Here is a 25248-nt window from a genome sequence, read left to right as displayed (position 1 = left end):
CACACACACACACACACACACACACACACACACACACACACACACACACACACACACACACTCCAGTGACGCAAACACTTCCCTGAACTTTCCCTTCGAGTTGACAGGTGAAACTAGTTAGTTGTGCTCAAGCTGCTGAGCTCCAAGTAAAACCGGAGGATGGTTCTAGTTCTAGTGCAGGTCCACAGTTCTATGATACTATAACGCTATATTGTATATTTGCAACTTAACTGTAGCGACCTTTAAAAAAGTGCCTGAAAGGAAACTGAATCTTAAAGCCTCGAAGACTCTCTGAAGAAGACTTTGATTGATCCAAACCTGCATGGATGAAGAGGTTCAAGGCACAATGATCTTACAGTGAGCTAGAAGAGTGCCGACATTAACACACACACACACACACACACACACACACACACACACACACACACACACACACACACACACACACACACACACACACACACACACACACACACACACACACACAAAAAGGGAATTATTGAACCATGTACATGAAATTGGAAATATGTCTATAATGTCCCCATGAAACTGAAACCTTGTGCATCCTTTCATCTCTATTACCGCTTGTTCTCTCTCTCTTTCATAATTTCTGTCTCTCTCTCTAAAGTCATTACAATAGACCCCCTCTGCCTTCAGTTGCCACATCTCCATGTGTGACAGGAAATCAGCGTATCCTTTTACAGCTTCTACACAGAAAACAGTTGACTGGAGCACACCAGGCTCTGCGTCATAATGCTCGTGCACTGATTTTGTTTGTTTGTCGTCTGAAACAAAGGCAACATGTCAGTGCAGCCTGACTTGTGTGACTGTGTGTCCGTCGGTGCAGCAGTGGTACTAGAGGCTGTACAACAGAGCCATCATGCAGTCCTGTGGCTGCATTGATTTCGCTCTATGGAATCAGATCCTGTGTGCAATATAATAGCAAAGTAGTTTAGTCAAGTGCAAACTGTGTTTAAAAAAAAAAGAATTTAAACTGAATGAATAAAGAAAATGTGAATTTGATTATCATTAGCAGGAGAAACATGCTGTAGTTTAACATTGTTTCTTATTCTTTACTTTTATTTTACCAATTTATTCAACGGAGTCTGACTTTTCAGTAACCTTTTGGTTTTAGTATCATCTGTTCATTCAGTCTGGAGAGTGGAGGATAAAGTACATGATAAATTGTGTAGGTATCAAAAATTGAAAATGATAAATGTAATTTGTGTTTTTCTGTGCATGGGGACGTATGTAAAATCCACATTTTATAATATATGGGTGTTTTATGTAGAACTGTATTTGTATATATATATATATAATTATTAATTATATATAAAAAAAAAACTTAGAATTGACATTTGATACCTGGCCTTTTATTGTACATTTTTCTGATATTATTCTGCTTTTTACCGCTTGACTTTACCCACTTGAATCAAGGAGATAAACTATTACCTAAACAACAACTGTGTGTACATATTGCATTGGAGTATAACTTCTACTACCAAATGGAACTGAGGCTCTGGCCTGACCATCAGCAGCAATTTGGAGATCAGTGTGTTGCCCACGTCATTATCAATTATTGATCATTTTAGGGCCAGACAGAATTTCTCCAGCTGTTGTACCAGAGTGGCCGTGCCCCCCCCCTCATGGTGATACTGTTTAAGGCTAAGGGAGGCCGAAAGGAGCAACAAAGAGATGTACAATACCTAAGATTTAGAGGTTGCATCAACTTTGATTTCTGTTATTTTTTGTTTTGGTTCTCAGTTACGCGTCAGTTAAAAGCAGTACGTCTGGGCAGCATGCTTTTCCTGTTGTACCGGCATTACACAACACATCAACTGAAAGCACAAGAGCTGGCTTCAGATTACTTGGCTCGTGTTGGAGCTCTAATAAATGACACGTCTGCTTTTTGTTATGGATTATAGTCACATCTGTGATTACATTCATTACAACATTAAAATGCTTTTACACCTGCAGCTGGCGGCCATCCAACGAGGATGAATGGCAGGAAGGAGACAAGGATGTATGGAAGGAGGGAGGACTGGAGATGTAAAGGGAGGGAGGGAATGGATTATGTAGCTGAGGAAGGAAGAACAGAAGAAGAACTCAGAAAGAAATAGATGAGTGAAGACAGATGGAGAGAGTGAAGGGGGGAGGACTGGAAGTAGTGAGGGAGAGGAGGAGAGATGGAAATGGTGGATGGGAGTGTTTTTTACAGGCTGGCCTTTAATAAGACCCTGCAATATGATGTCATCCTCCGGGAGCAGCTGCATTTATGCTGTACCACCCTGTGCATATGGACCACAACATGGCAGTACAGTACAGTGGACTGTACTGACCCGCATGTCTTTCCAACATGCTTATTTCCTCTCCTCTCTCACTCCTCCTCCTCTTCTTCTCTCAGTATTCACACTTACTACATTTATCGGCTGCAGTTGCTTTATGTCGGTTTTTACATTGAGCGCTAGATATGCTCATACAATTTACTTTACCCGGGAAAAGAAAATCACTTAATCCAAAATGTGGAAGTTTGGAAAACAGCCTTGTGTAGCTTGATGACAACTCTGTCACTGATGTGGCTTGAATTGCCCCTAATCTGTATGCCGCTTTGGATAAAATCAAAATGAATAAATGTAAACATACAGAACTGATTCATACTGTAGAGAAGCATTCAATATAATATACCGATACTAATGAATACAAAATCCTCAAGTTGTAGCTGTATCTGGTCTATAAGACATTCAGTAGTATTGAAACAGTGCACTAATTGGTCCCCATGCAACAGTATAAATATATATGTTCATGCGAGGATGAATGCAATAAATGCAAAGATTAGCACAGGACCATTGGCCATGTAATCCACTCTCACATTCACCTTTCTCTCCAATGTCTAAAAACACTGTCATTGTTGAAAGAAAATCCAATCACTGTTGAAATCCTTTTGGATTTTTTTTACATGAATACAACGTGTTTTCCTTAAAACTCTTGAAAGGTTTCCGTGTGTATCTGTTGTCGATGCTCGGGTTCAAAACCAGGTCTTCTTGTTTGCTGTGATAGTGCAGTCTGAGCTGGCGCGGACCAATCAGAAGCAGCGGGCAGCTCTGTAAGCTGCTTGTCCTCTTGAGTTGAGTGAGGTGAGGACAAATAACCTTTTAGCATTATAATTCTGATTCCTCATCATCTCACACACACACACACACACACACACACACACACACACACACACACACACACACACACACACACACACACTACTGGACGATATAATCCCTGTTCTCGCTCAAATCCTTCGTGTACTGCAGTACGATGACAGAAAGCACCGAATCGAAGGTTCTTGGATGACACCATTAACCTACAGTTCGAAGTTAGTGTGTAATCTGATGTGCAGGATGATAAATAACAAAAGCTAAAAATGCTGTGACGGGCTACAAGAACAAGCTCAATTGAAATCACGTTAACGGAAAACCAAGTGGATCAAAAGTATGTTACTGCAGGTTTGAATTTCTTTTTCCCAGTCTTGCCATTGAGAGGACAGGTGGTGGTCATCATCCTCATCATCCCCATTAAAATAACAAGTTTGGTCTGCTGTTTATCTGGTATTTCCTCTTCTCGTTATCTTTCTCTCCTCCCTTTCAGTTTCTGTCCCTCCCCCTCATTGTGGCACTCTATAGTTTCTTGCTCTTTCTAGCTTCTGTGCTGTGTGAATCCATCCAGCTGTCATATTAACTCCACGTGAAGTTTTAAATGCTGTCAGAAGTGCAGCTAGAAAGTACATCTAGGAGGAAAATAATGGAAAACTTTTGATTATTCAGCAAAAACCTCCATCTCTCCACCTTTAGCCAAGAATGAAATGTTTTGCAATACTGAGGAAGTTCTATGACGTATTTATTCTATTTCACAGTCAGATAATAACTAAGGACAGGACGCACAGTTTCTGTCTCTTACTGTACATTTGACTGTGTGGACATTCTCAAGGCTCTGCAAGGTTCATGAAAGCTAATGAGTCTGAATCTTCGGATTTCAGGATCTCGACATCTTGGCCCCATGATCACAAGGTCCCCACCTTTCCTGTTTACTCACGACTAGATGGACGCTTCTTCCTGTGTGTCTGGGAAAGCTACAGAGGGATCATCATCAGAAACATCTCTAGGATTCATATGTATGTGTGTCTGTGTGTCAGTCTCTGCAACACATCTAGGATTTGATATTGTATTCAGTATTTATTTAAATGTACTACATTGAGGACAGGTTTCCTGTCCTGATTGTTTTTAATTTTCTGAATTTCTTTTCATTCCAGAAACAGGTTTTGTCCCATTGGGCACACGTGTAGTCTGTTGTGTACAATTACTTACTGTGCTGCTAAGCACATACTGCACACCAAATAAGATAATCTGCTCAATCGCTGCCTCCGTTGCTGTCCCATACTACGGTTAGGGATTCAAATGGGTCAATGGGGTCTCTCGTGATTGAAGTACAAGTTAGTTTTGATACACAGAAACAAGAAGCGTGCTCTCTGCGATTAAATGGCAACCTCCCAAAGAGGCAGATGGGAGGAGAAAATAAAGAGGGGAGTGAGGGAAACGAGAATGGAATAAAACCCCGGGCTCTTTGGAATCAGAAGTAAAGACATGAGGAAGACACAGATAGAGAGATAAAGGAACAACAGAGAAATGAGTGTGTTAGAAAGATGGAGGAAGAGGCAGCGCTAGAGGGACAATGTAGAGCCAGAGAGGATCCGATAAGACAACGACACATAACACACGCAGATGACAGGTTCAAGTCCCGTCAAAGAAGACACCCGGATTAACAGATTGACTCTCTCTCTGTGTAAAGAAACTGAGACAATACTTTGAAGATCAATATCAGTATAAACTACACGTTTCCTGCACTAGACAGTTGTCCAATTAGCACTCATTTCAGCATCGGTCTGTTAGTTTCTCTGACACAGAACGTTATTGACGACTCAAAGGTTTGAATTCAAAGCAGCACACTGACTGTTCCACTGACAGCGAGTTGAATTTTGAGGACTTTCTTTGGTCATGTGAGTGAGTTGTTTGAGGTAAGAGGAAGAAAGGAGTTCAGGCATTGATCGTGAGTCAAAGTTTCCTTGGACAACATATTTGAATGTTACAATCTCAGAGGAAAGTATTAAATTCCCACTGTAATTTAGGATAACAAACTTTTCATGGAGCAGATGTTCAAATGTCCATTTTTCTGAACACTTCCAGGACTTATCGCCCATGTTGGCCTTAAGTTTAGTTTAGTTTCCATTTCCTTTATTACTGTTATCATGCATTTTCCTTTATTCGGGCTCAGACTGCATCGCAACAGCTGATGTAAATGTGCTCAGCGACAGCGGGACAAAGCCCGTCACTACAGCTAGCTGCACCGCTGCTTGCCCCATCCAATCAACTTAATGGCACTCGTGCACTTCGCTGACGTCATAAAGAGGACAAACTACCCCAAGTTAGTCATTTATCATCCTCATGAGGACCATCACCCTCGTCCCGGTACCTCTGCGTCTATAACTGTCTGTGTCTCACCCTTGCCTTCACACACTGCCCTATCTGTCTGTCTGCCGACTCCAGTTATGGATGATGCCGGCCATATATCTCACACACTCACACACACACACACACACACACACACACACACACACACACACACACAGTCAGACAGTCACACAGTCGGTCATTTATGAGAGCGTCTGGTCCGAGTAATAAAAGCCCAGTGTTCAACTCACAGAGAGAGTGAGGGAAAGAGGAGGACTATTCAGTGTGATTAGACTGGAAGTGTTACCGTACACTTTTTAGATTGTTTCCTACCCTGCAATGTGGAGCCTGTGTCTTTTTAATAAAGTCTTTTTCTATTGTCTCACTGTGGACTGCACAGCTTCCTGTGGTCTCCTTTAAACGACAACAATAGACAATGGGAGCCCCGAAAAAGTGTGCTTGCATGAACTGTTACGTTATTCATGCACTGAAACCACACCCCCCCCCACACACTCACACACACACACACGCACACACACACACGCAGAAACCTAAACAGGTTAAGGCAGAAATAAAGGCATGAGCAAAGACTGTAGCATACAAACCTGCACATGAGCACTTTGCAGGATTTAACACACATGTACAAACACAAACACTGACATGAAGACACTGACACACAACAGGGACTGCCAGTACCTGCACACATGTTCACACACACACGCGCGCACACACACACACACACACACACACACACACACACACACACACACACACACACACACACACACACACACACACACACACACACACACACACACACACACACACACACACACACACACTCTCCCCTTCCTCTCACCTTTGCAGTGATGACAGAGTTCTTGTGGTAGAAGCAGCACAGAGCGGCCGTCAGGGTCTTGAGGTTGCACCCCTCCGACATTCTTGTTAACTTTTCTTGACTGCCTGGCCTAACTGGGGTAACACACTGCTGCCTGCAGCCAGCTCACTTCAGCAGGAAACATAAGCTCACATTGACTACACGTCCAAAAACTGTCAAGTCCATTCACGAATCCCATTTGCCTCTTCCAGGGAAAACTTCCATCACAGAGTCACACGAGCTAAAGTGAGCTAAACAACCTGCGGTGTGGTCCGATGTGATGTAAATAAACTACAAGAAGTCAGAATCTGCAGGAGGAACAGCCTGTCGACCTCAGGTCCCGACATCCCCATCAGGAGGACTACCGTATCTATCACCCTCCTCCACAGTCCCCCCGCAGAGTGAAACCCTCCACTGCTCCCTCAGCTCTGGAGATCCTTTCTCACACATCCCCCCCTCCCCTCCCTCCTTTGCCCCGCCCCCACAAGCTCCATATATGGGTGAGAGAAAGACCCATGTGATCTGGTGTGAGCCAATGGGGTGTGGACGAACTGGGAGTGGCCCAGAATCTCTCTCTTGCTCTTGAAAACATATGGATGACGGATGGAGGAATATAAACACAGGCACATAGATAATAGTGCATATTTTTGCATAAACCACGAGGATCTTATAATACCTCGCCCGGACTAAATATCACTCTCTGTTACTTTTGATTCACTTGGGCTCAAGACAATTTGCCTCTAGGGCTTAAACTAATGATTATTTTCTCTATTCATGAATCTGACTATCATGTTGTTGATTCATTGATTGGTTGTCTCGTCTATAAAATGTCAGAAAATAGTTTAAACTTCCCATCACAAGTTCATATATTCAAAATGGACCTCAACTTCAGGGCGTTTAGGTCTTTTATTTGACATACAGTCGGTGTGCGAAATATAGTGGATCTCCGGGGGTCCAAGAACCCTTGATTGACACTTGACCCCTGATAGCCTCAATTACAAAATTCTCTAAAACCACAAGACAATTATTTGTCGTTCGCAATTGTCACTAAAATATCTTTCAAAAGCTTATAATGCCCAGCAGTTTTCATTACGCAAACTGCAAAACATGTATTCACTGATATGAATAGAGTGAAAGAGATAAATGACACAGCCAGAGGGACGGGACCACCGACTTTTCACACACTGTGTACAGTCATGGTTCTTTCACTGCTCTCCCAAACTACCTCGCTCTTCTTCTAGTTAATAAAAGATAAACTGAAAACAGAAAATACCTCACTCCCTGTGTTGGCAAGATTTTCCTCCAGAAAATAACGACCAGACGCTGGCAACAACCACGTGAAAACCTTTAATGGCAAGTGGCTGTAAGTTCAGTCACTGTACTAAAAAGAAAGTAGTTGTTGATGTGTGTGTGTGTGTGTGTGTGTGTGTGTGTGTATGTGTGTGCGTGTGTGTGTGTCCTACAGAGTGATGCTGATAAATAGCTGGCCGTTTTGTGTTACTTAATGACTACTGAGCAATTACACCCACACACTAGTTAAGTTCCAGAGCTTTCACACACACACACACACACACACACACACACACACACACACACACACACACACACACACACACACACACACACACACACACACACACACACACACACACACACACACACACATTATACACTCAGATGGGCACCCAGTACATAGAAAATAACAAAAACAAGCATGTGGACACACAAACAGCCAGTAACATCAACAAGGACACACACATACACACACACACACACACACACACACACTGAGGGTGACACCCCAGCAGCAACCAGTTTAAGGAATATTCTGTCGCAGGAAATGGAGCCACTATAATTACAGTGTGAACTCTCTGAGGATCCACGGAGGAAATACATGTAGAAGATTCCCTGGGGCAACACACACACACACACACACGCACACATACACACACATGCACACACACACTTCTGCCAACCACAGCAGCCCCAAATCACCAGCTAGGCTAAATGTCCACCTTAAAATACACATATCCGTCGCTCCAGGAATGCTCTGGAAAAACAACGAGGGACAGAAATCGGCGGGCTGAGGTTCTATGTTTTCTATTTCTATCTGTTTGCTGTTTCTTTCAAATGAACTAAAGACAGCCGAGCTGTTTCAGCGACCTCAGCAAGTTACATGACATGGGAGGGTAAATGATGTTTTTGTATTATAAAATAGTATTAAATGTGTAGGTTTGTTTGTGATAGGTACTTTATTGTATAGTGGAGCTGGTATATGAGAGAAATGGTGAGCCACAGTAAATATGTTCTACATGGTTTCTCCACCTTACAACCTGCAGTAACTGATGATTTGGCCATTTAGGGAACAAGTTGTGAACATTAACATCACATCACCTGATTATTTACACAATCAGCAGTTATTGAGCCACATTATCATTCATCATCATATCATATCCTCTAGGGACCATTGATGTCTGTACTAAATGTAATCCATCCTATAGTTGCTGAGATATTTCAGTGTGGACCAACCATCATAGTCTGATCAGAAATACTTATTTCACTCTATTTAAAGTAGCCTACATGGTAGAAAATAAATAAAAAGAACAAAGCAAAATGAGTTTGTGTTTTTGCAACATCGGGGGTAAGGAACGAGGCTACATTTAGTCTTGTTACTGTAGTAAAGTAGTTGTATACTTTTTTTGAGTAAAGAAGAAGTTGCAGGTGTGTCTGCGGCCGCAGGAGGGCGGAGCTCCAGAGAGGAAAGACGCTGCACTCCGGAAATGTCACGTTATAAATGTTTGAGTTCACGGACCAGGGAAAAAAACGAAAAGTTTACAGGCCTGGGCAAGCACTTACAGCACAACTATCCATATGGCGTGTTGTTTTTAATTAGCATGGTTGTATAGTTTATGCTATTGTATCATCATACCCCTTCTCCACCTTTTTTTTAAAATGTAATGCAGAAATGTTTACTCAGAGTACATTTTAACTGAACTAACTTTTTTTTTAGTACATTTTTTACTTACTTTTACATGATTAAATTGTATTTTTGGGAACATAACTTACTTAAGTACAACATGCTACTAGCCTACTCCCCCCCCCGCTGGTGTTTTGTAATAAAAAAACATTCTTACACATTTCTATCAAATTGTGTCTGGTGACAACTATTAAAAGAGCAAAACATGCTGCAGAATCTTTCATCCTGTCAACTTTTCACAACTTTCCAACAGTCTTCATGCTACGTTATACAAATCAAGCAAATGTTGGCGCGTTGAATACATCCTCTGATTTACTGACACACTTTATAGTCAATCAATGGTTTCATATCAGTGTCTGCATCAGTGTCCTTCTGTACCAGTGAGGCAGTTTGAATAGAGAATGAATGTCCGTGACACTGCTGTTCAGCCCCCTGGGTGGTCTGAGTCGTGTGAGTGTTTGAGATGGGTCATCGATCAGTAATGGACTGTGATCTTGGTGACAGACATATTGATTTGTGCAACGTGACGCCTCCACTGTGTGAGCCCTCAACACGTCGATAGAAATGTGCGCCGTTGGTCGGTGAAAAGAGAAAGCAAAAAATCCACAAGTTTTTTTTTGGTATTCTGCTTCGAAGTTACAGTGGAGTACTGAAGGGGATGCTATGGAGTACATAGATACAATGCATCTGAAAATGGTTTCTAGAATTGAATTTTGTATCACAGATTTCCTATATTTCATCATGGGGAACATTTACGGAAAGTGGAATAAACATTTTGTCAGAATACGTTCAAACTGTCTTTGTTTCCACACAGTGAATTCTATGTGTGGTTTACACTCGTAGGTTAGACTCAGATGCTGAAACTAATCCCTTCTGTACTTCCGCTTCAAGCCAAACTTGCTCGAAAAAAACTCTTTATACCTTTTATTAGCAAGATAATATTAGTTTACACTCGAACTAGGACTTGGAAAATCCCTAAAGCATGTTGAGAGAATGCACATTTGTTTAGGTTTTGATGATAGTTTAATACTTTGACCTATTTTGCAGCCATGAGAAAGAAATCCTAAAACTGATAGATGCACTGTAGAAGGCAGGTTTCACCAAAGCAACACTTTAAACAACATCATGATGTATGAAGCATCTGTGTTTAGATAATAACTCGAGAAACATGGTTTACATTGTGATTCTTAATCTATGGAGTCTGACGCATGAAACGGATTATACAACAATATTATTATTATTAATAATAATAAATAAATAAAGTGAAAGACTCTTAAAGTGGAAGTTCATGGTTTCTTTCAAACAAGTTGATTCAACTTCTAAGTTCAGGAGGATAACGCTGATTTCTAATTAAGGAAACGTTCTTATATTTTGCACCGTGTGCATTATATATGACGCTGAAGCAATCTTCTTAAATTCCCCCCAAAATTCAGTTCAGTGGCTCATTGTTCATTTACTGCAGCGAGCCGTTGGCTTGCTGGCCAGCTGCCTGCTCTGCTTATAGGCTGACAAACTGGAGGATTGATTGGCTGTGCGGCTCATTGACTGGCTGACTGACGCGCCCGCGGGCCGGTTAGTGGAGCTGAATGGTTGGCTGGCAGCGTGACCAGCTGGTTGCTATTTGAAGTCCTGCTGGCTTGCTGACAGACTGGTGTGATGATCCTGATGAATGTCACACTGCTGTTTGGACTTCTAACTGGCTGAATGACTCCCGGTCCATTTACAGCTGTGGGGGTTTGTCTAATAGTGTAGTACCTCAATCTGACCACTAGAGTGTACCAGAGCTCATCTCTACCCTCAAGCACATCAAGATGAATTCATTTCACGAGTTAATTGAAGTAGGTAAACGCTTGAATAGATGTTTTGATCACTTAGCTATGAATGTGTGTGTGCGTGCGTGTGTGCGTGCACCGTAAGCTGTTAAATGTCATCACTTTGAGAGTTGAAAGCTTTTGCAACATCCGACCACACGCACATAGACACAGAGCATTATTGTGTCTTAAAGCGCTCTCATGAGAGAAGAGCAACTTGATGGTTTCAAGTCAAAGACAGAGTGGGAATGAAAGAGAATGAGCAAAAGAGGGCGATTCTTTTAGAGAAGAAGAAGAGTTGTTTTCATCCTGAACTACAGAGGATCAACAGCTGCACTCTCTTTCTTTTTTTCTGTCTCTTTTCCCAATCAGCCAGTTTGTTATCAAAGAATATGGTAAATATGGAGTATTATACTCCCACCTATTGTACCAGAAAGTATTGTGTTCGTTATAATAGAAAGACAATTTTGAGTCCATTGATGGCTGTCTAAAATATACATTTGGGCAAATTTCCTTCCCCCTTTCTACTCATAATAACATCCTTTGGCATCATTCATCAAGACTTTCAGCTGTTCTGTTTAGTCAGGACTCTCTGAGCATCGTTTGATCAGATTTGATAAACCAACAACCCCACAACTGGTTGAACTCTAACTGGTGCATAAACCAGTGGGAAAAGAGAAAAACACAAATAACTTCATTTCTGATGGGAAATAAACAGAAATGTTCAAACTTGCTGATTTTGTTTGTATTCATGCATCTCATCGCTCTGAGTAAGAAGCTGACTCATAAAATAAGTTTCTGCACCATTAAGACTTACTCTTAAGACTTTGTGCTGAATTTACTGCTGCAGCATGCAACAAGCTCCTCTTTGTAACATGTCTCTGACTTATCCGGTGGGAACTTTGTACCAATAGTTCCTAAATCCCCTCACAGACTTCACTCCTGTTTATTCCCCTCCTGTTTATTCCCCAACAAGTGTAGCAAGTTTAGCTACATGAGCCCCACTGACTAGTACATTTGTTCTAATACAACCTAGTATCTGGTGACACATCAGTTTCTATGCTACTTTTTTCTGCATTATATGTATGGTATAAACTGCTAGATACATGCGTGTATTCATAGAACAGCTTTTACATTCAACCCGCTCTCTTGTGACATAAAAAAGGGGCTAAATTGTGATTTTGAATGTTGTTTCTATTTCCTTTCAGGGAGGGGAAACTAATCACACAATAAACAGAAAGACATCAAACAGCTCTGGAAATGAGACTGTCCACGAGGAGAGAAACTGGCTTCCAGTCAGACAAGAGAGGGATATCTTTACACGATTGTTCTCCACAGATACTTCCTTCCCTGCAGACATCCATCCTACACATTTCTACTACATAATCGATGGCCTGATCGCACCAAACAATGCAAGGCTCACTGCAGTTCCCGCACTTTTAACCTTTCCACAGGATATGACACAGATTGTACTGCTTGCGTGTGTGTGTGTGTGTGCGTGTGCGTGCATGGACATCTGTGTGTGTTTTCATCCACAGTGGAAATGCAAACACACCTGGAGTACCACAGCTGACAGCAACACTTTCACACATGTTATATAATACCTGGAATACAGTAGCCCTATTTGCGGTCAACACACACACACACACACACACACACGCACACACACACACTCTGTTGACACTTGCACACAACCCTAATTTGACCAAAGAAATACACACAAGTACTGTTTGTCCACGTGTGTGTGCAGAGTTGAATGTGTGTGTGTGTGTGTGGTTAGCTCCTACATGTTCTCGTGAGAAGGACTGAGTTTGCTTTTCAGACTGAGGTGTCAGCATCCAAACGTATGAGCTCATAGATGGAAAGGAGCGATGGATGGGAAAGAGGGATGGAAGGTAGGGGAGGATGGAGAAGAGAGGAGATCAAGAGAGAAGAAATGGGGAAGCCTCATCTAAGTACGTGTGTGTAGTGCGGACTACTTTGCACTGATAGGTGTAGTGAACACTGTTTAAACAATGGTTTTCAGGTCAAATAAGATCATGCGAGAGACACAAGATCATAGTTTAGCTTCACTTTGTTAATAAGAGGTCCGTGAAGAAGTTTTCTTTAGTTTGCATTCCATTTATCCTCACATGGGGAGAAAGAGTATGAAGCTCGGTAACATTTTCAGTTACAGCGCTAAACCGAAAACTGAATCTCTGCATAAATACATTAACTGAATAAATGTGTTTCTCTACACGTTGCTTTTTTCATTTCTGGTCTTGCCCTCCGATTCAATTTTGGTGAAATAACGAAATCAATATATTTGCCCTAATAATGAAGCAGAAGCTGTGCAGAGTGAGTACAAGAAGAAACGCAAAGACATAAACAGAGTGATAGAAATATAGACAATATAACATATTGTATGTCAGCTAGATGATATTGTGATAAGTGAAGGATGACTTCTCTGTAATCACCTCTCTTAGAGGGGGGCTCAGGTGCTGTGTGTGTGTGTGGGTGATTATGATTTACAACAGTGTGACAGCCTAAGCACAGTGGCAGACCTATGATTTAACAGGTGAATTATCCTCCTATAGCCCCGGGGGGATTGGATGAACGTCTCCTGTGAGTGATGTTTACATTGAAGCCTGCAGAAAACCGCTGAATATCATTTCACGTCCAGTTTCAGTCCATTTAGTTTCGATGGATTCAATCACTTTTCTCAGATTTTTGCTAAACGTCTTGAACTTCATTTAACCAAGCAAAGGCTGCCTTGAAGTACAAAGTATTCTCACAACAGAGTGGATTAAGAAAAAATACTAGTAGTATTACTTATACCACAGCTATTGGTACTGCATGCCAGTACCACCAATACTCCTTCCTACTACATAACGAGCAGACTACGACAATGACAATTGACTGAATCAAATCTAAACTTGTGGCTGTGTTGCACATAAAAGGTTGCTTGTGTGCATCTTATATCTTTTTACGGTTCAACCGGTCCCAGAGATACTGTAAAAGCCCAATAAATGTGTGCAACAACTAGACGACTCAACGTAACGTGTTGTGTGATAAGAAAAACTGTCTGTCTGTACACATGTCCCACCAGCAAAATGTCCACAAAAGCGTCTGCAGGAGTTTAAAACCAGCACAATCCAGCCTTGTTTGTGGTTCCAGTAGCAATAGTAGAAACAGCATATGTGGCAGTCTTTGTCTGCATTCTGTAAATAACAAACAAGCACATTTGTCGTTCCTACCTTCACATAGTCCACCGTGGCGTCCAGGCCGGCAGCAGGCTCCCTGGGGAACAAAGACAAAGACATGGTCCTGTTTAGTGAACACATCTTGCTACTGGACCCAAACTGCTCGCTGTTGATCTTTGGTTCCTGCTGCAAACAAACTGCTGAGCTGGCTGTGTTACGTCCAGGTGGGTCCCTATAGCTGGTGCTGATGCTGCTTCTTTAGAGCTCTTTAGGAGATGTTTCGGTGGAGGTGTGCCGCTTTGTTTTGAAAGGTCCAAATGGATGTCACTGGTCATAACACGTGTCCATGTTAGACAGATGCTAGACCAAGAAGGCACAGCTGTACTGTAAAGCTGGCGTACAGTTGACTGTAATGGCAGTGCTGTCCTGACTTCAGTTGTTTTCTGAAAGACTGAAGTCGAGTGGAACCAAACCTCACACTGAACTGCTTTAAATCAGAGTCCCTCTCTTTCTGTGTCCCATCCGCAGTCTGTCTCTCACTCTTTCTTTCTCTCAGTCAGTGGTAAACATGTTCACTCACTGCCTGCTTGACTTGGCCTCTCTCTCTCGCTCTCTCTCGCTCTCTCCTCCCCCACCGTAACACACATCGCAGCCACACGCCTGGCCTTCAGAGTCCACTGACAATTTCACAGAGAGGTTAGAGCACACACATAAAAACAGCAGCATTTTCTCCTTTGACATAAATAAATATATTTTTGCAATTTCTTTGATTCCTTCAATAATCCAAAAACAACCACATCAGACAGCAGTTTGGAATCTGTTCCCTTAACAACCGCTCGCTCCAGTCTCGTTGGCTTTTCTTGGACACTTTTGTTTAAATGTCAGAATACACAGAATACATGTTCAGGCCCTGTATTTTGTCTGATCTGAGCAGTATAAGGTCCCCACATTGTGTCTGTATGTATTCCCATTGCTCTCCATCTTTGCCTTGAATATTTGGTACTTGAGTGTATACATGTAGCTCTGAGTCTCTCTCTACAGGAGGCTTACAGCCAGGGGCTCAGGGAAAGAGGTAATTAGCTCAAATCCCTGACTACGTTACCAAGGTTGGTAGTTTAAATCCCTTAAGCCTACACTGGTGTTCCCACGGGAATATTAGCACAGTCCATTACTTGCCAAACCAAATATGTTTAGCTCTCAGCCCTCTCAGTTTTAACGTGGCCCCAAATAATGAGTGGGATTAAGTTATGTAACTAAACAGAAGGCTCCATTCACAACAAGGTATCGTCATTATTCATAGACGGTGGAGTGCTCAGGCCTCTCCATCAACCTCAGAGTCTACAGCAGAGTTCACTCTGCAGAGCTGAGGAAGCTCAGTGAATGGCAACCGATCCTGTTCCAGGTCTAAACAGCAATTGATTGGTGCATCAGAAAATATCTTTCATTCGTGGTTATAGTGATGAGTGAAAGGAGCTCATAGTTCTTCATTTTCACCACTGCCGAGGATGAAGGAGACGGACGATGAAGAGGCGGAAGAGCGCAGGACGTTTCTGTGGTCTCAACCGGACATTCAGTTTGACATTGACCACACTTACTGTAGTTGCATGGGTTGCTTTGTTGGACTCCGCGGTGAGCTGGACCTCTTGATTGGCCCCAAAACCTTCACCACCCCAACCACCACCTGCCCCTCGTAACCCCGTCTGAGGTGGGCGAGATGAGAATCACCACATACCAGACAACACCCATGTGAACGCTGCTGTCGCTGAATGTGCTACGACTGAGGGAAATTCCCTCTTCTCCTCAGGGAGGTCAAAGGTCAGGCTCACAAACAGAGCAGCAGCCCTGGAGCTGATGGAGATTCATCGAGTTTAAAGCCAGGACGTCGAGTGAAGGATGACGTCGTCTCCGCTCTGCATCTTGATGAATCTGTATTCTTCCTGATAATGGTTAGTAAGCCTCACTGCAGCCCTAAAATAACTGCAACAACGTATAGTGAGAGTGAGATACACAAGCTGACCACAGCTAACTTCGCCTTTTTTCTGCCCATATTGCTGAAACAGCATCAGAGGCCGGATTTTTCTGCTTCTACGACCACAAAACTGACCTGCAACACAGACGGAGACAGAGCTCTGAGGACAGAAGTAGTGGAAGCGAGTGAGAAGGGGAGGGAAAAACAATAACGCAAGTAGGGAGGGCAGAAGCCGGCAGCACTCGCCACAGTCTTTTTCTGGCTACTGTTGTTCTTTGCGCTTCACCACACAATACTCAGCACGACCACAGCTGGCTTTAGCGAGTGACTGCACCATATTTGTGTGTGTGGGAGAGAGTGAGAGAGAGGGAGAGAGAGAGTGATGAGCAACATGCAGGGTCTGCAGGCGGCCTGCAGAGGTCAGTGTGTTTTCATAATGAAGAACCACAGACTGAGTGCAAAGTTAGGATCTGCTCTTAATAGCTGTGTCCAATCCACACTATGAACCTCTGTACTGAAAACCTGTAAACTATAAAGATTACCATACAGTACATACTGTAATGTTAGTATGTAGCTTGACATTGGGAACCAGGAATGGCAGAAATTGAATATAATATGAATAAGTATGTTTCCTTTAAAGTATAATAACCTGACAATAGGATTGTTTGTGTTTTTGTTACCTTAGAATGGGCCGTTTAGTTCTACATACGAAGCTGGTCCTCTTTACGGAGCCGGCCGCCATGTTGCTACGGTAGTCCAGAAGGGACAAACCAAACACTGGCTCTAGATGGGGCCATTCGCGTTTTGGTGTCGGCCACCATAGTTCTCCTGCACGGGACACGTTTCAGTTGGTTGCAATAGATGCCTCCAAATCCTAAACATGGCACCTTTAAATGTTTATATCTGGAGCTGAGTCTCTGCTGACCCCATGCCTCTTCATCTCACACCCTCCTTTTATTTGCAGCACTAAAGCAACCTGCTGTTTTTTCTATCAGGGGTGTCACTAGGGCAATAAATCATCAGATGTGAACACGTTTTAACTTTTAGTTATAATTAACATATACATCTTTTGCAATTTGAAAGAGAATATAGTGTAAACAACGGCTGTAACAACTGCTAAGAAATACATTTAAGCTATCGGTCTGATTTGATATAAAAGGAAGAAGTTAATCCAAACACAATCAACAGATAAATGTGTCCGTTTTTCACATCTTATGTTGAGGAAATGAATCTGTCGATCTCTTCCCCTCTCATTCCTCTTTGCTCTACTCCTTTCCACTCTTCCTCTCTGCTCTCTCGTTTTTTCCTCCTCCCCCTCCTTCTCCTCTCCTGGTGGTCTGCTGAGCTGCCCACGGAGGTCAACAGAGAGACAAACTGACCAATCGGAGGCTAGTGCAACATAAGGTCGGGGGGTCATAGGTCAGCTGACAGCATGAGCAATGGAAAGTCAAGACCGACTGACCAGTGGTTGCATACCTTAGAGACACACACTGAGAAAACTCAACTGTGAACTGTGTGTAGCTTCAAAACAGCAACAGTGAGATGCTGTTCATTATTTCGCCACCTGCGCAGGTTGAATTTGACCTGGACAAATTGTCCTGCTGTATGTCAGCAGTGTATGAAATGTATCCAGCATGGAGGCAGAAATATGGAGAGGGTAGACAAAGAGCTCACAGTAATCTGTGATCTGTCCTGCCACACCCTGACCTACAAAGGTAACCCAACTACTGGGGGCTACACACACACACACACACACACACAGCTGGCTACATCAGATACTGTCTGTCGTAACTCTACACTAAAGATGGAGAGATGGGAGGACATGATGAAGAATGAGGTGTGCATGTTCCCTCTGAAGTTGAGCTAACTGCTACACCCCCTCAGGGCTCTTTACGGACTCGCCTTTCTCCATGCGACTCCAAACTCTCCGTCTGTCTGAAGAAGCAAGCTGTCACATCTTTTCAGTCTAATGGGTCGTTTTGGTCTTAGTCGACTAGGATTTCATACTGAATGACTTATGTACCAGAATCTTATGAGCACATTTTTGGTAAAAACAAGCTTTGAAGTGATTCTTTGTGGAGAACTCATCTGTTAGTCGACTAAGAATTTCCTTTCTGTTCTGTTCATCAATAGAGACAACAGCATTAGCATGTTTATGTGTGTTTATACATGTGTTTACCTATAACCATGAGAGTCATCGATGATATTTTGGACCAGCGGAGAGGTCATGGGTTGATGGGCGGGTCCAGGGACCAGTGACGCCTTCCCCCAAGGTATCTGTTGCGTGTGATTGGCTCTGGGGTCCCACGTGTAGTTCCCGTGGGTGAGGTTGGCCCCACCTCTCTTGCGACGAGGCAGAGTTCCGTGAATGGAGACTGGCTGGTAGGAAGAAGTGGACTGCTCTGATAGGCCGCTGCCCTGCCCTGGAGGGAAACTGGGGAAGGGAAAACGACACGGGGGGAAAGAGAAGAATAAGTCTAAAGCATAGAAGTAAATACAGTAAAACACCCTGAAGACTATACTTTGAGAAAAAAAAACTTCCAGATGTGATTTTATCCTTTTTAAAGCTTTAAACAAGTCGACACAGGGTATAAATGTGATGCTGTCAAACACTTCATTGAAGCCTTTTGATGCTGCTTACTGTACACAGACTAACATGTTAAGCTATGTTCACGTCTCCTTAACATCAAATGGAAGTATTGGATGTCTTGTGTATTCTCTTATAAATATTTTCCTCTAATTCAGCCTGACATATTTGTATTTGATTAAACCACTATCTCAAATATCCTAAAACCTGAATTGCCCAACAGAAGAGACTATACGCTTGTTTAACTCAGTCAGACCGTGAATTCTGCTCAGAGTCTTTGAAGACCCGTTTTGATTGTGTGTCGGTCAGCCAACTCACCCAGGTCTGGAGCTGAGGAGGTCCATGGAGGAGGCGAGGGAGGCCTGGAGCCCCCTGGAGGAGCAGGTGTTGCTGCTGGGGACACCGAGCGAGTTGGAGGGGACTCCAGGGCGTGCAGTGCCTCCTCCCAGGGAGTGGTGTGCATGGAGGGACCTGGGCAGACTGGCAAAACGCCCCTCTGCCATCATCCTCAACTCTGGAAAGAAACGCATATAGAAATGCAAAGTCAGACTTATTGGACTTGAGTCCTATCAACCAGCACCTCAAAGCTTTGGATTTGAAGAGTTGATCTCAGTCCTTCCACTGAAAAAGGACTTTATTAAGGTGATAAATAGATAAAGAAAAGTAAGAGAATTATCCTCACAGAGTGTGACATAACCTCACATACAGTACAATATTAACCTGGAGGAACGCAGTTATTCAACCGTTATGTAATGCATTTCTGTGAAGACATATGATCTGAAACACACAAGCACACACTGACGTACTCAGTATTATTATAATACATGATCCAGTACAACAGGTTTTTACATGATGCTGGGCTCAAAGCCAATAAGAATTTCACCAGACGATGTGACCTTCCGCATCAGTTTCAACAGACTCTGAATGTCACACCATCAGGGAATGCTGAACGTTCTTTATATACCAGCATGGCACTGAAAACCAGCTTCTTCTGTCTTTGCTCATGGGCTTGATCTTGTCAGACAGACAGACGGATATAATGACTGTGCATAGTGATGAACCGGACAGATAGGTTGGCACTGGCAGTGATGAAAACAGTGGACAGGTTCTTGATATATTCCCCTGTGATGATGACTGGACAGCACGCTATCTTCTGCTCTGAATCCCTCACCATGCAGCAGTTAGTCATACTGTACAAACTAAAATACCATCAGCTGACAGGCACGTCAGTAGACTGGATGGTACGAGATTCCACAAACCCTCCCTGTTTCTAATCTTAGCTAAGAATCTGACATGAACAACCACGCCGGTGTTTGTTATTGTGTCTCTATTTGGACAACCTGATTACGATCAGAGAAAGTAGGCAGCAGAGGAAGCGGTGGGGGCTTGGCTGTGTAGTAGTCGGATGCTGTCCGCCCCGAAGAAGAGGCAATTTTTGAACCGAGGCGATCGACACGGCTCCTGGTGAAAAATCGTTTCAAAGGCAGATGAGCTGTTGTCAAAGCTGTGAATTAGTTTCACCAGGTTCATTGAATGTAAATCAATTATTTCCTTATTTGATGAAGTTAAACGTCATTAGTGGCATTTAACCAGATAAAATCCATTGAGATAAAACTGCTTTTGTGTTGGCAATCAGGCCAAGAAAGTGTGTGTGATACATACAGTTGACAGTTACACGTTGTAAGAACAGTTCGTGGTTGATAACCTTTGTTTAAAACTGACTAGCGAGATGAGGGACTCTAGACTAGTCTAACCTTCAGATCATTCAAGACCAAGGGCCATAATAAAATACACTCCTTTTTCCAGACTGGCCTAGACAATTATTGGACCTACGGTTGTAGGTATTTTGTACAAGTACAAACCTAGCGTATATGTACATGGGTAACCTGACTAGAATGGTCTTGTACATTAAAATATACCAATGCTGCATCCTGGGCACAGCAAATAAGGACCATCCGACCAGATTGAACAATGTGCAGTGATGAGTCCTGTAGCAATATGATAAAGCGGGTTTAAGTAAGGCCAAAGAAGTGGGACAAGCCATTCTGTAAATGGGCTCAGCGTAGTGGTATAGGACTGTAACCAGATGTTTACGTGAGGACGGAGAGAAACATGACTTCCACTTATATAAGAAACCACGGGTGAACTTGAGTTTCCGGGTTGAAAGGAATACTCATGACATGTTGGTTTTACTACGCTTGTCCGCCTTCTTGCTTAAAGTCAGATGAGAAGATCGACTTCATCTAAATAGATAGCAGGTTGTCCAGGACCTGTTGAGTCTAGCTTAGCACAAAGACTGGGATCTCAGGGACACGGCTAGCTTTTACCAAAAGAGGAAAAATACGCCATTCAATGGTTCTGAAGTGGTCCTGTTTACATGTATATTGTAGTTCGTTAGCAAGCTAGTTGATCAAAGTCTTTTTGTTCCCTGTTTTGGCCTGTCCATTACAAACATGCGATGTGTAACTAGGACCACTTAGCATTAAGACGTCACCTTTTCATGAAGCCAGGCTTGTTGTTTCCCCTGCTTCCATTGTGCTAAACTAAAGTAAATATGTCATGAAGGTAGCTCTGCACTACATGCACAGGGATGATATTGATCTTTTCATCTAACTCCCTGTTAGAAAGAAAACATTCCCTGATATGTTGGGAGTATTTCCTACAGGGACATGTTGTGGAGTGAGAGTGAACTGCTTTTCTGAATAACTTGTAGACACTTCTGCTGCTGTACAAAGGGGACTCGGTACCTGTACTGTATAAGTGGATAATAGAAAATCATAAACATATATCATATGATAATCAGAACATAATCATGATAAGATGCATGTTGATATCCTCTGTGATGTGGTTGGGGTTTGATAGCATTTCATCAAACCAGTTAACTAAATCGTTTTATAAAAGTCTATTGATAGATATTGTTTCACAATAAAAGCACCATAACTCTGGTCTGTCCATTTGTGATTTGAGAGTGCGTTTCTTTCTCTTACAAGCGACCTTTTTCCGAGACACGGACAGCACATTAACCACTCAAGTTTTACTTTGGCATGTTACTTACAATCTGTATATTGATTAGCGACAGCTGCTGGTAATGGTAGTCATTTCAACTGGCCAAAGCAGCAGATTAAATGCAGAGCTCTGCTACCTCAATGCTTCATACAAGGCTCTGTTTGTCAAATAAAAAACATCAAGGAGAAATCAAATATTTAACAAAAGATCCATAAGCTTTGGAGCTTAGTGAATACAGAAAACCTGGAATATAAAGTGGAACTAAACCCAACTTCAGCAGGAGGTCACAGAGTCACCAGCTTGTGATGATGAATGTCAATTAAAATGCAAATAGAGGTTTAGGGAAAGGAACAGCTGTCCAGCTCAAGACTCTTCAGCGTGATGAGTAAAGGTAATACACACACACACACACACACACACACACACACACACACACACACACACACACACACACACACACACACACACACACACACACACACACACACACACACACACACACACACACACACTGTAAAAGTCCTGCTAAGGCATGTTGGGTCAGAGTGTGGATTCCTCTGAGGGGCAGAACGACTCTAGGAGGAGGAGGACCTATTATAAGACCCTCAGGGATGGTCAGCTCTGTCTGTGTGTGTGTGTGTGTCTGTGTGTGTTGATGTGTATGTGTGTGTGTGTGTGGCCCTGACCATCTGCCAGACACACACCCTCATCTACCGAGGAGAAAGGACTGTCCCTCACTGAGTGAAAACACAGACAGACAGCACTTATGCACATGAATACTTTGTCAATTAATCTTATGAATAAATTATTCATGCTAAGAGCTAGAGGAAGTCATTTCCACTTCGAGGGAAGGTGTGAAAATCTTACTCACTGTTCTCCTTTAACCTCGCCTCTCTCCATCTTACCCATCTACTCCCTCCACACTATTTCCCTTTTATCCATCTTTCCCTTTCTTTCTCAATCTTTACACCCCCCCCTCCACATACATCCCTCCCTCCCTCTGTCCATCATGATGTCAGCTCTTCTTTTGCCTCCTCACTTTGTCACCTTCATTCTATCCTTTGTCCTTCCACCTCTCGTAATAATAGACTTTGCTCTTTTTATTCTCCTCTTTCTCTGTCCCTGCATCATCCTCTCCTCCCTACAGCTGTTCAGCCTGTTCAGTGGCTACAGCGCCCTCCATCACACACACACACACACACACACACACACACACACACACACACACACACACACACACACACACACACACACACACACACACACACAAGAGAAAGAAGGAGCTCTGGCATTCACCAAGTCTATAAACAAAGGAATAAAAAGCTATTTTCATTTGTAAGTTAGTTTGTTTGGGTTAGTTCCTACAGTGGGTTAACTGGTAATCTGGCGTGAAGCGTGACTATTTTTGCTATGGTTACATACAGTTTAATGTAAACAACCTTCCGTAAGGATTTAGGATAGCAGTGTTGTCTGGAACTATGTTTGAAAAGTACTGATATAGCGTTGCAGAGTTATTTTGGCATCCAGGATTAGGGAAGCAAAACTCCCGCTGCCTCCTTAGACCATGTGAGACGTGTTATTTGAAGCACTTTCAAGATTTGGATCGGCATGGAACTCTCTTAAAAAGTCAAAGGTACAAGCCTGTGTGGTAAAACAGGAGAAAAGTAAAACAAATGTAGTTAAGACACAACCAATCAAAGTGTTTCCAAATCTGTTGCTGGCCTCATTAATGGTGAGCTGAACTAATAACACAGTCAGCAGTCTTTTACTTTCCAATTCTCTGTGTCAATGTTCGATGAATTCAGCGAATACAGTTGGTTTTGTTAACACTTACAATGACGAAGCATTTTAAATTTGCTACAGACACGAAATCTTCAGAAACAAACGGCAGATAATTAAAAGATATTCTTGCATTATTCCACAGACTACCTTGATTCTATGCTGGGGGAGACGGAGGATGACCTGATAATCAGGCGGACATTGTGTTTCAGTTGGTTTCTGTTGGGCCGGATTGTTTCTTGCCCCAACTCGTGAGTAGTGACTGACGCTGCGCCAATGTCATCTTCAGTCAAATCGGAAGCACAGAAGTAGCGGCTGCAAGGAACGGTTAACTTAACGTTTGTCATAATGATCACACAAACTTGACAATTTTTGAGTTATATTTGTAAATCAACCTACAAAAACCCTTTGTAGCTGCTTTGATGTCATTTTTGTAGCCATGTTTCAATCTGTAGCACATGAAAAGATGTGGACTATAGCCCGACGGGTACAGGATTTTCAACTTCTTGTCATTTACTGACATAAGCATTACATATACTGCAATACGATAGATCTCTAATGAGCTAATATTTGGTTTATCAGGCTCTAGTGGTCAGCAACTCAGAGGTCTTCAACCAGGCTTCATTGAGAAAAGCATTAAAAGAAAATTGGGGGAATTTACATTGGCAAAATACTCCCAAGAACCAGCGGCTTCCCCGCTGATATAGACACCTGGCAACCAATCGGACGTATTTTCCTTGACCATGGTACGGAAGACAAAATATTGTGAAGAGAGGTTTGCTGTGTCACCCACAGCGGTGAAGACCTTGGGTTGGGAACACCAGCACACACTCACACAAAGATACACAAGGCCTTGGGTGGGAAACAAGCGCAGATTAACAGGAAGAGGAAGTGGCAGTATAAACATTTAGACAGCAGCCAGCTCATTATAAAGGATTACTGCCAATAAAACAAATATCTCTCTTGCTTCCCTTCCTCCTTTTCACTATGAACCTAATTATACCTAGAATTATGTCTCACAATGTTGGAGGACACACACTTTCCTAACAAATTCAGTTTAATGTAATTTAATGTTTTGAAGGTAAACTCTCTCCCTTTCTCTCTAGCTAGCTATACACATGAGTCAGCAGTAAGTAGGCTTTGTGGTTAATCCACTGAAGTAGCGGTTTTAAAAACTGGCCCCATGGACTACTGTGCATGTTGAGGATTTAGGTTTGACTGAAGGAATTTTAAAAGTCCTCTGGTTTACATATTACAAAACACACTCTAAACAATAATATGATTTATAAATGAAATGGAGTTAAAACAGCAAGTGTCACATGTTGCATTACACACAGTATAGGGAGGACAACACCAACATGTTTGGGAATAAGTGGTTTCCTCTAGCGGACTTAAAGTGTCTTCCTGCTATGGCACATGCACACACACACCAGTGCATTAGCAAAACCACCCCTGGCCAGAAGTGAACAATGGGAACAACTGTCACATGACCGCTGTTTAGAGCCGGCCTTTGTTAGAAAGAGAGAGAGGTGTCCTACTGCGCTCTTCTGTGCGTGGGCCCACCAGTG

The 25248-nt window shown here is 42.6% G+C and overlaps 1 protein-coding gene across 1 annotated transcript in view; it reads right to left on the bottom strand.

The window, feature by feature from the left end:
• bcar3 (BCAR3 adaptor protein, NSP family member) overlaps positions 1–25248 on the bottom strand; it is a 52311-nt gene that overhangs the window by 9910 nt on the left and 17153 nt on the right. The window contains exons 3-5 of the mRNA XM_076087956.1: positions 19214–19409; positions 18488–18742; positions 14394–14436 (exon numbers count right to left, since the gene is read on the bottom strand). Of these exons, the coding sequence (XP_075944071.1) occupies positions 14394–14436; positions 18488–18742; positions 19214–19409 (494 nt within the window). The remainder of the gene's footprint in view (positions 1–14393; positions 14437–18487; positions 18743–19213; positions 19410–25248) is intronic.

Source organism: Anarhichas minor, unplaced genomic scaffold, assembly GCF_050575085.1.
Source record: "Anarhichas minor isolate MPS153535 unplaced genomic scaffold, ASM5057508v1 ptg000010l, whole genome shotgun sequence".
NCBI lineage: Eukaryota > Metazoa > Chordata > Actinopteri > Perciformes > Anarhichadidae > Anarhichas > Anarhichas minor.
Note: the sequence above shows the minus strand (reverse complement) of the source record. Positions and strands in the feature narration are given on the sequence as shown.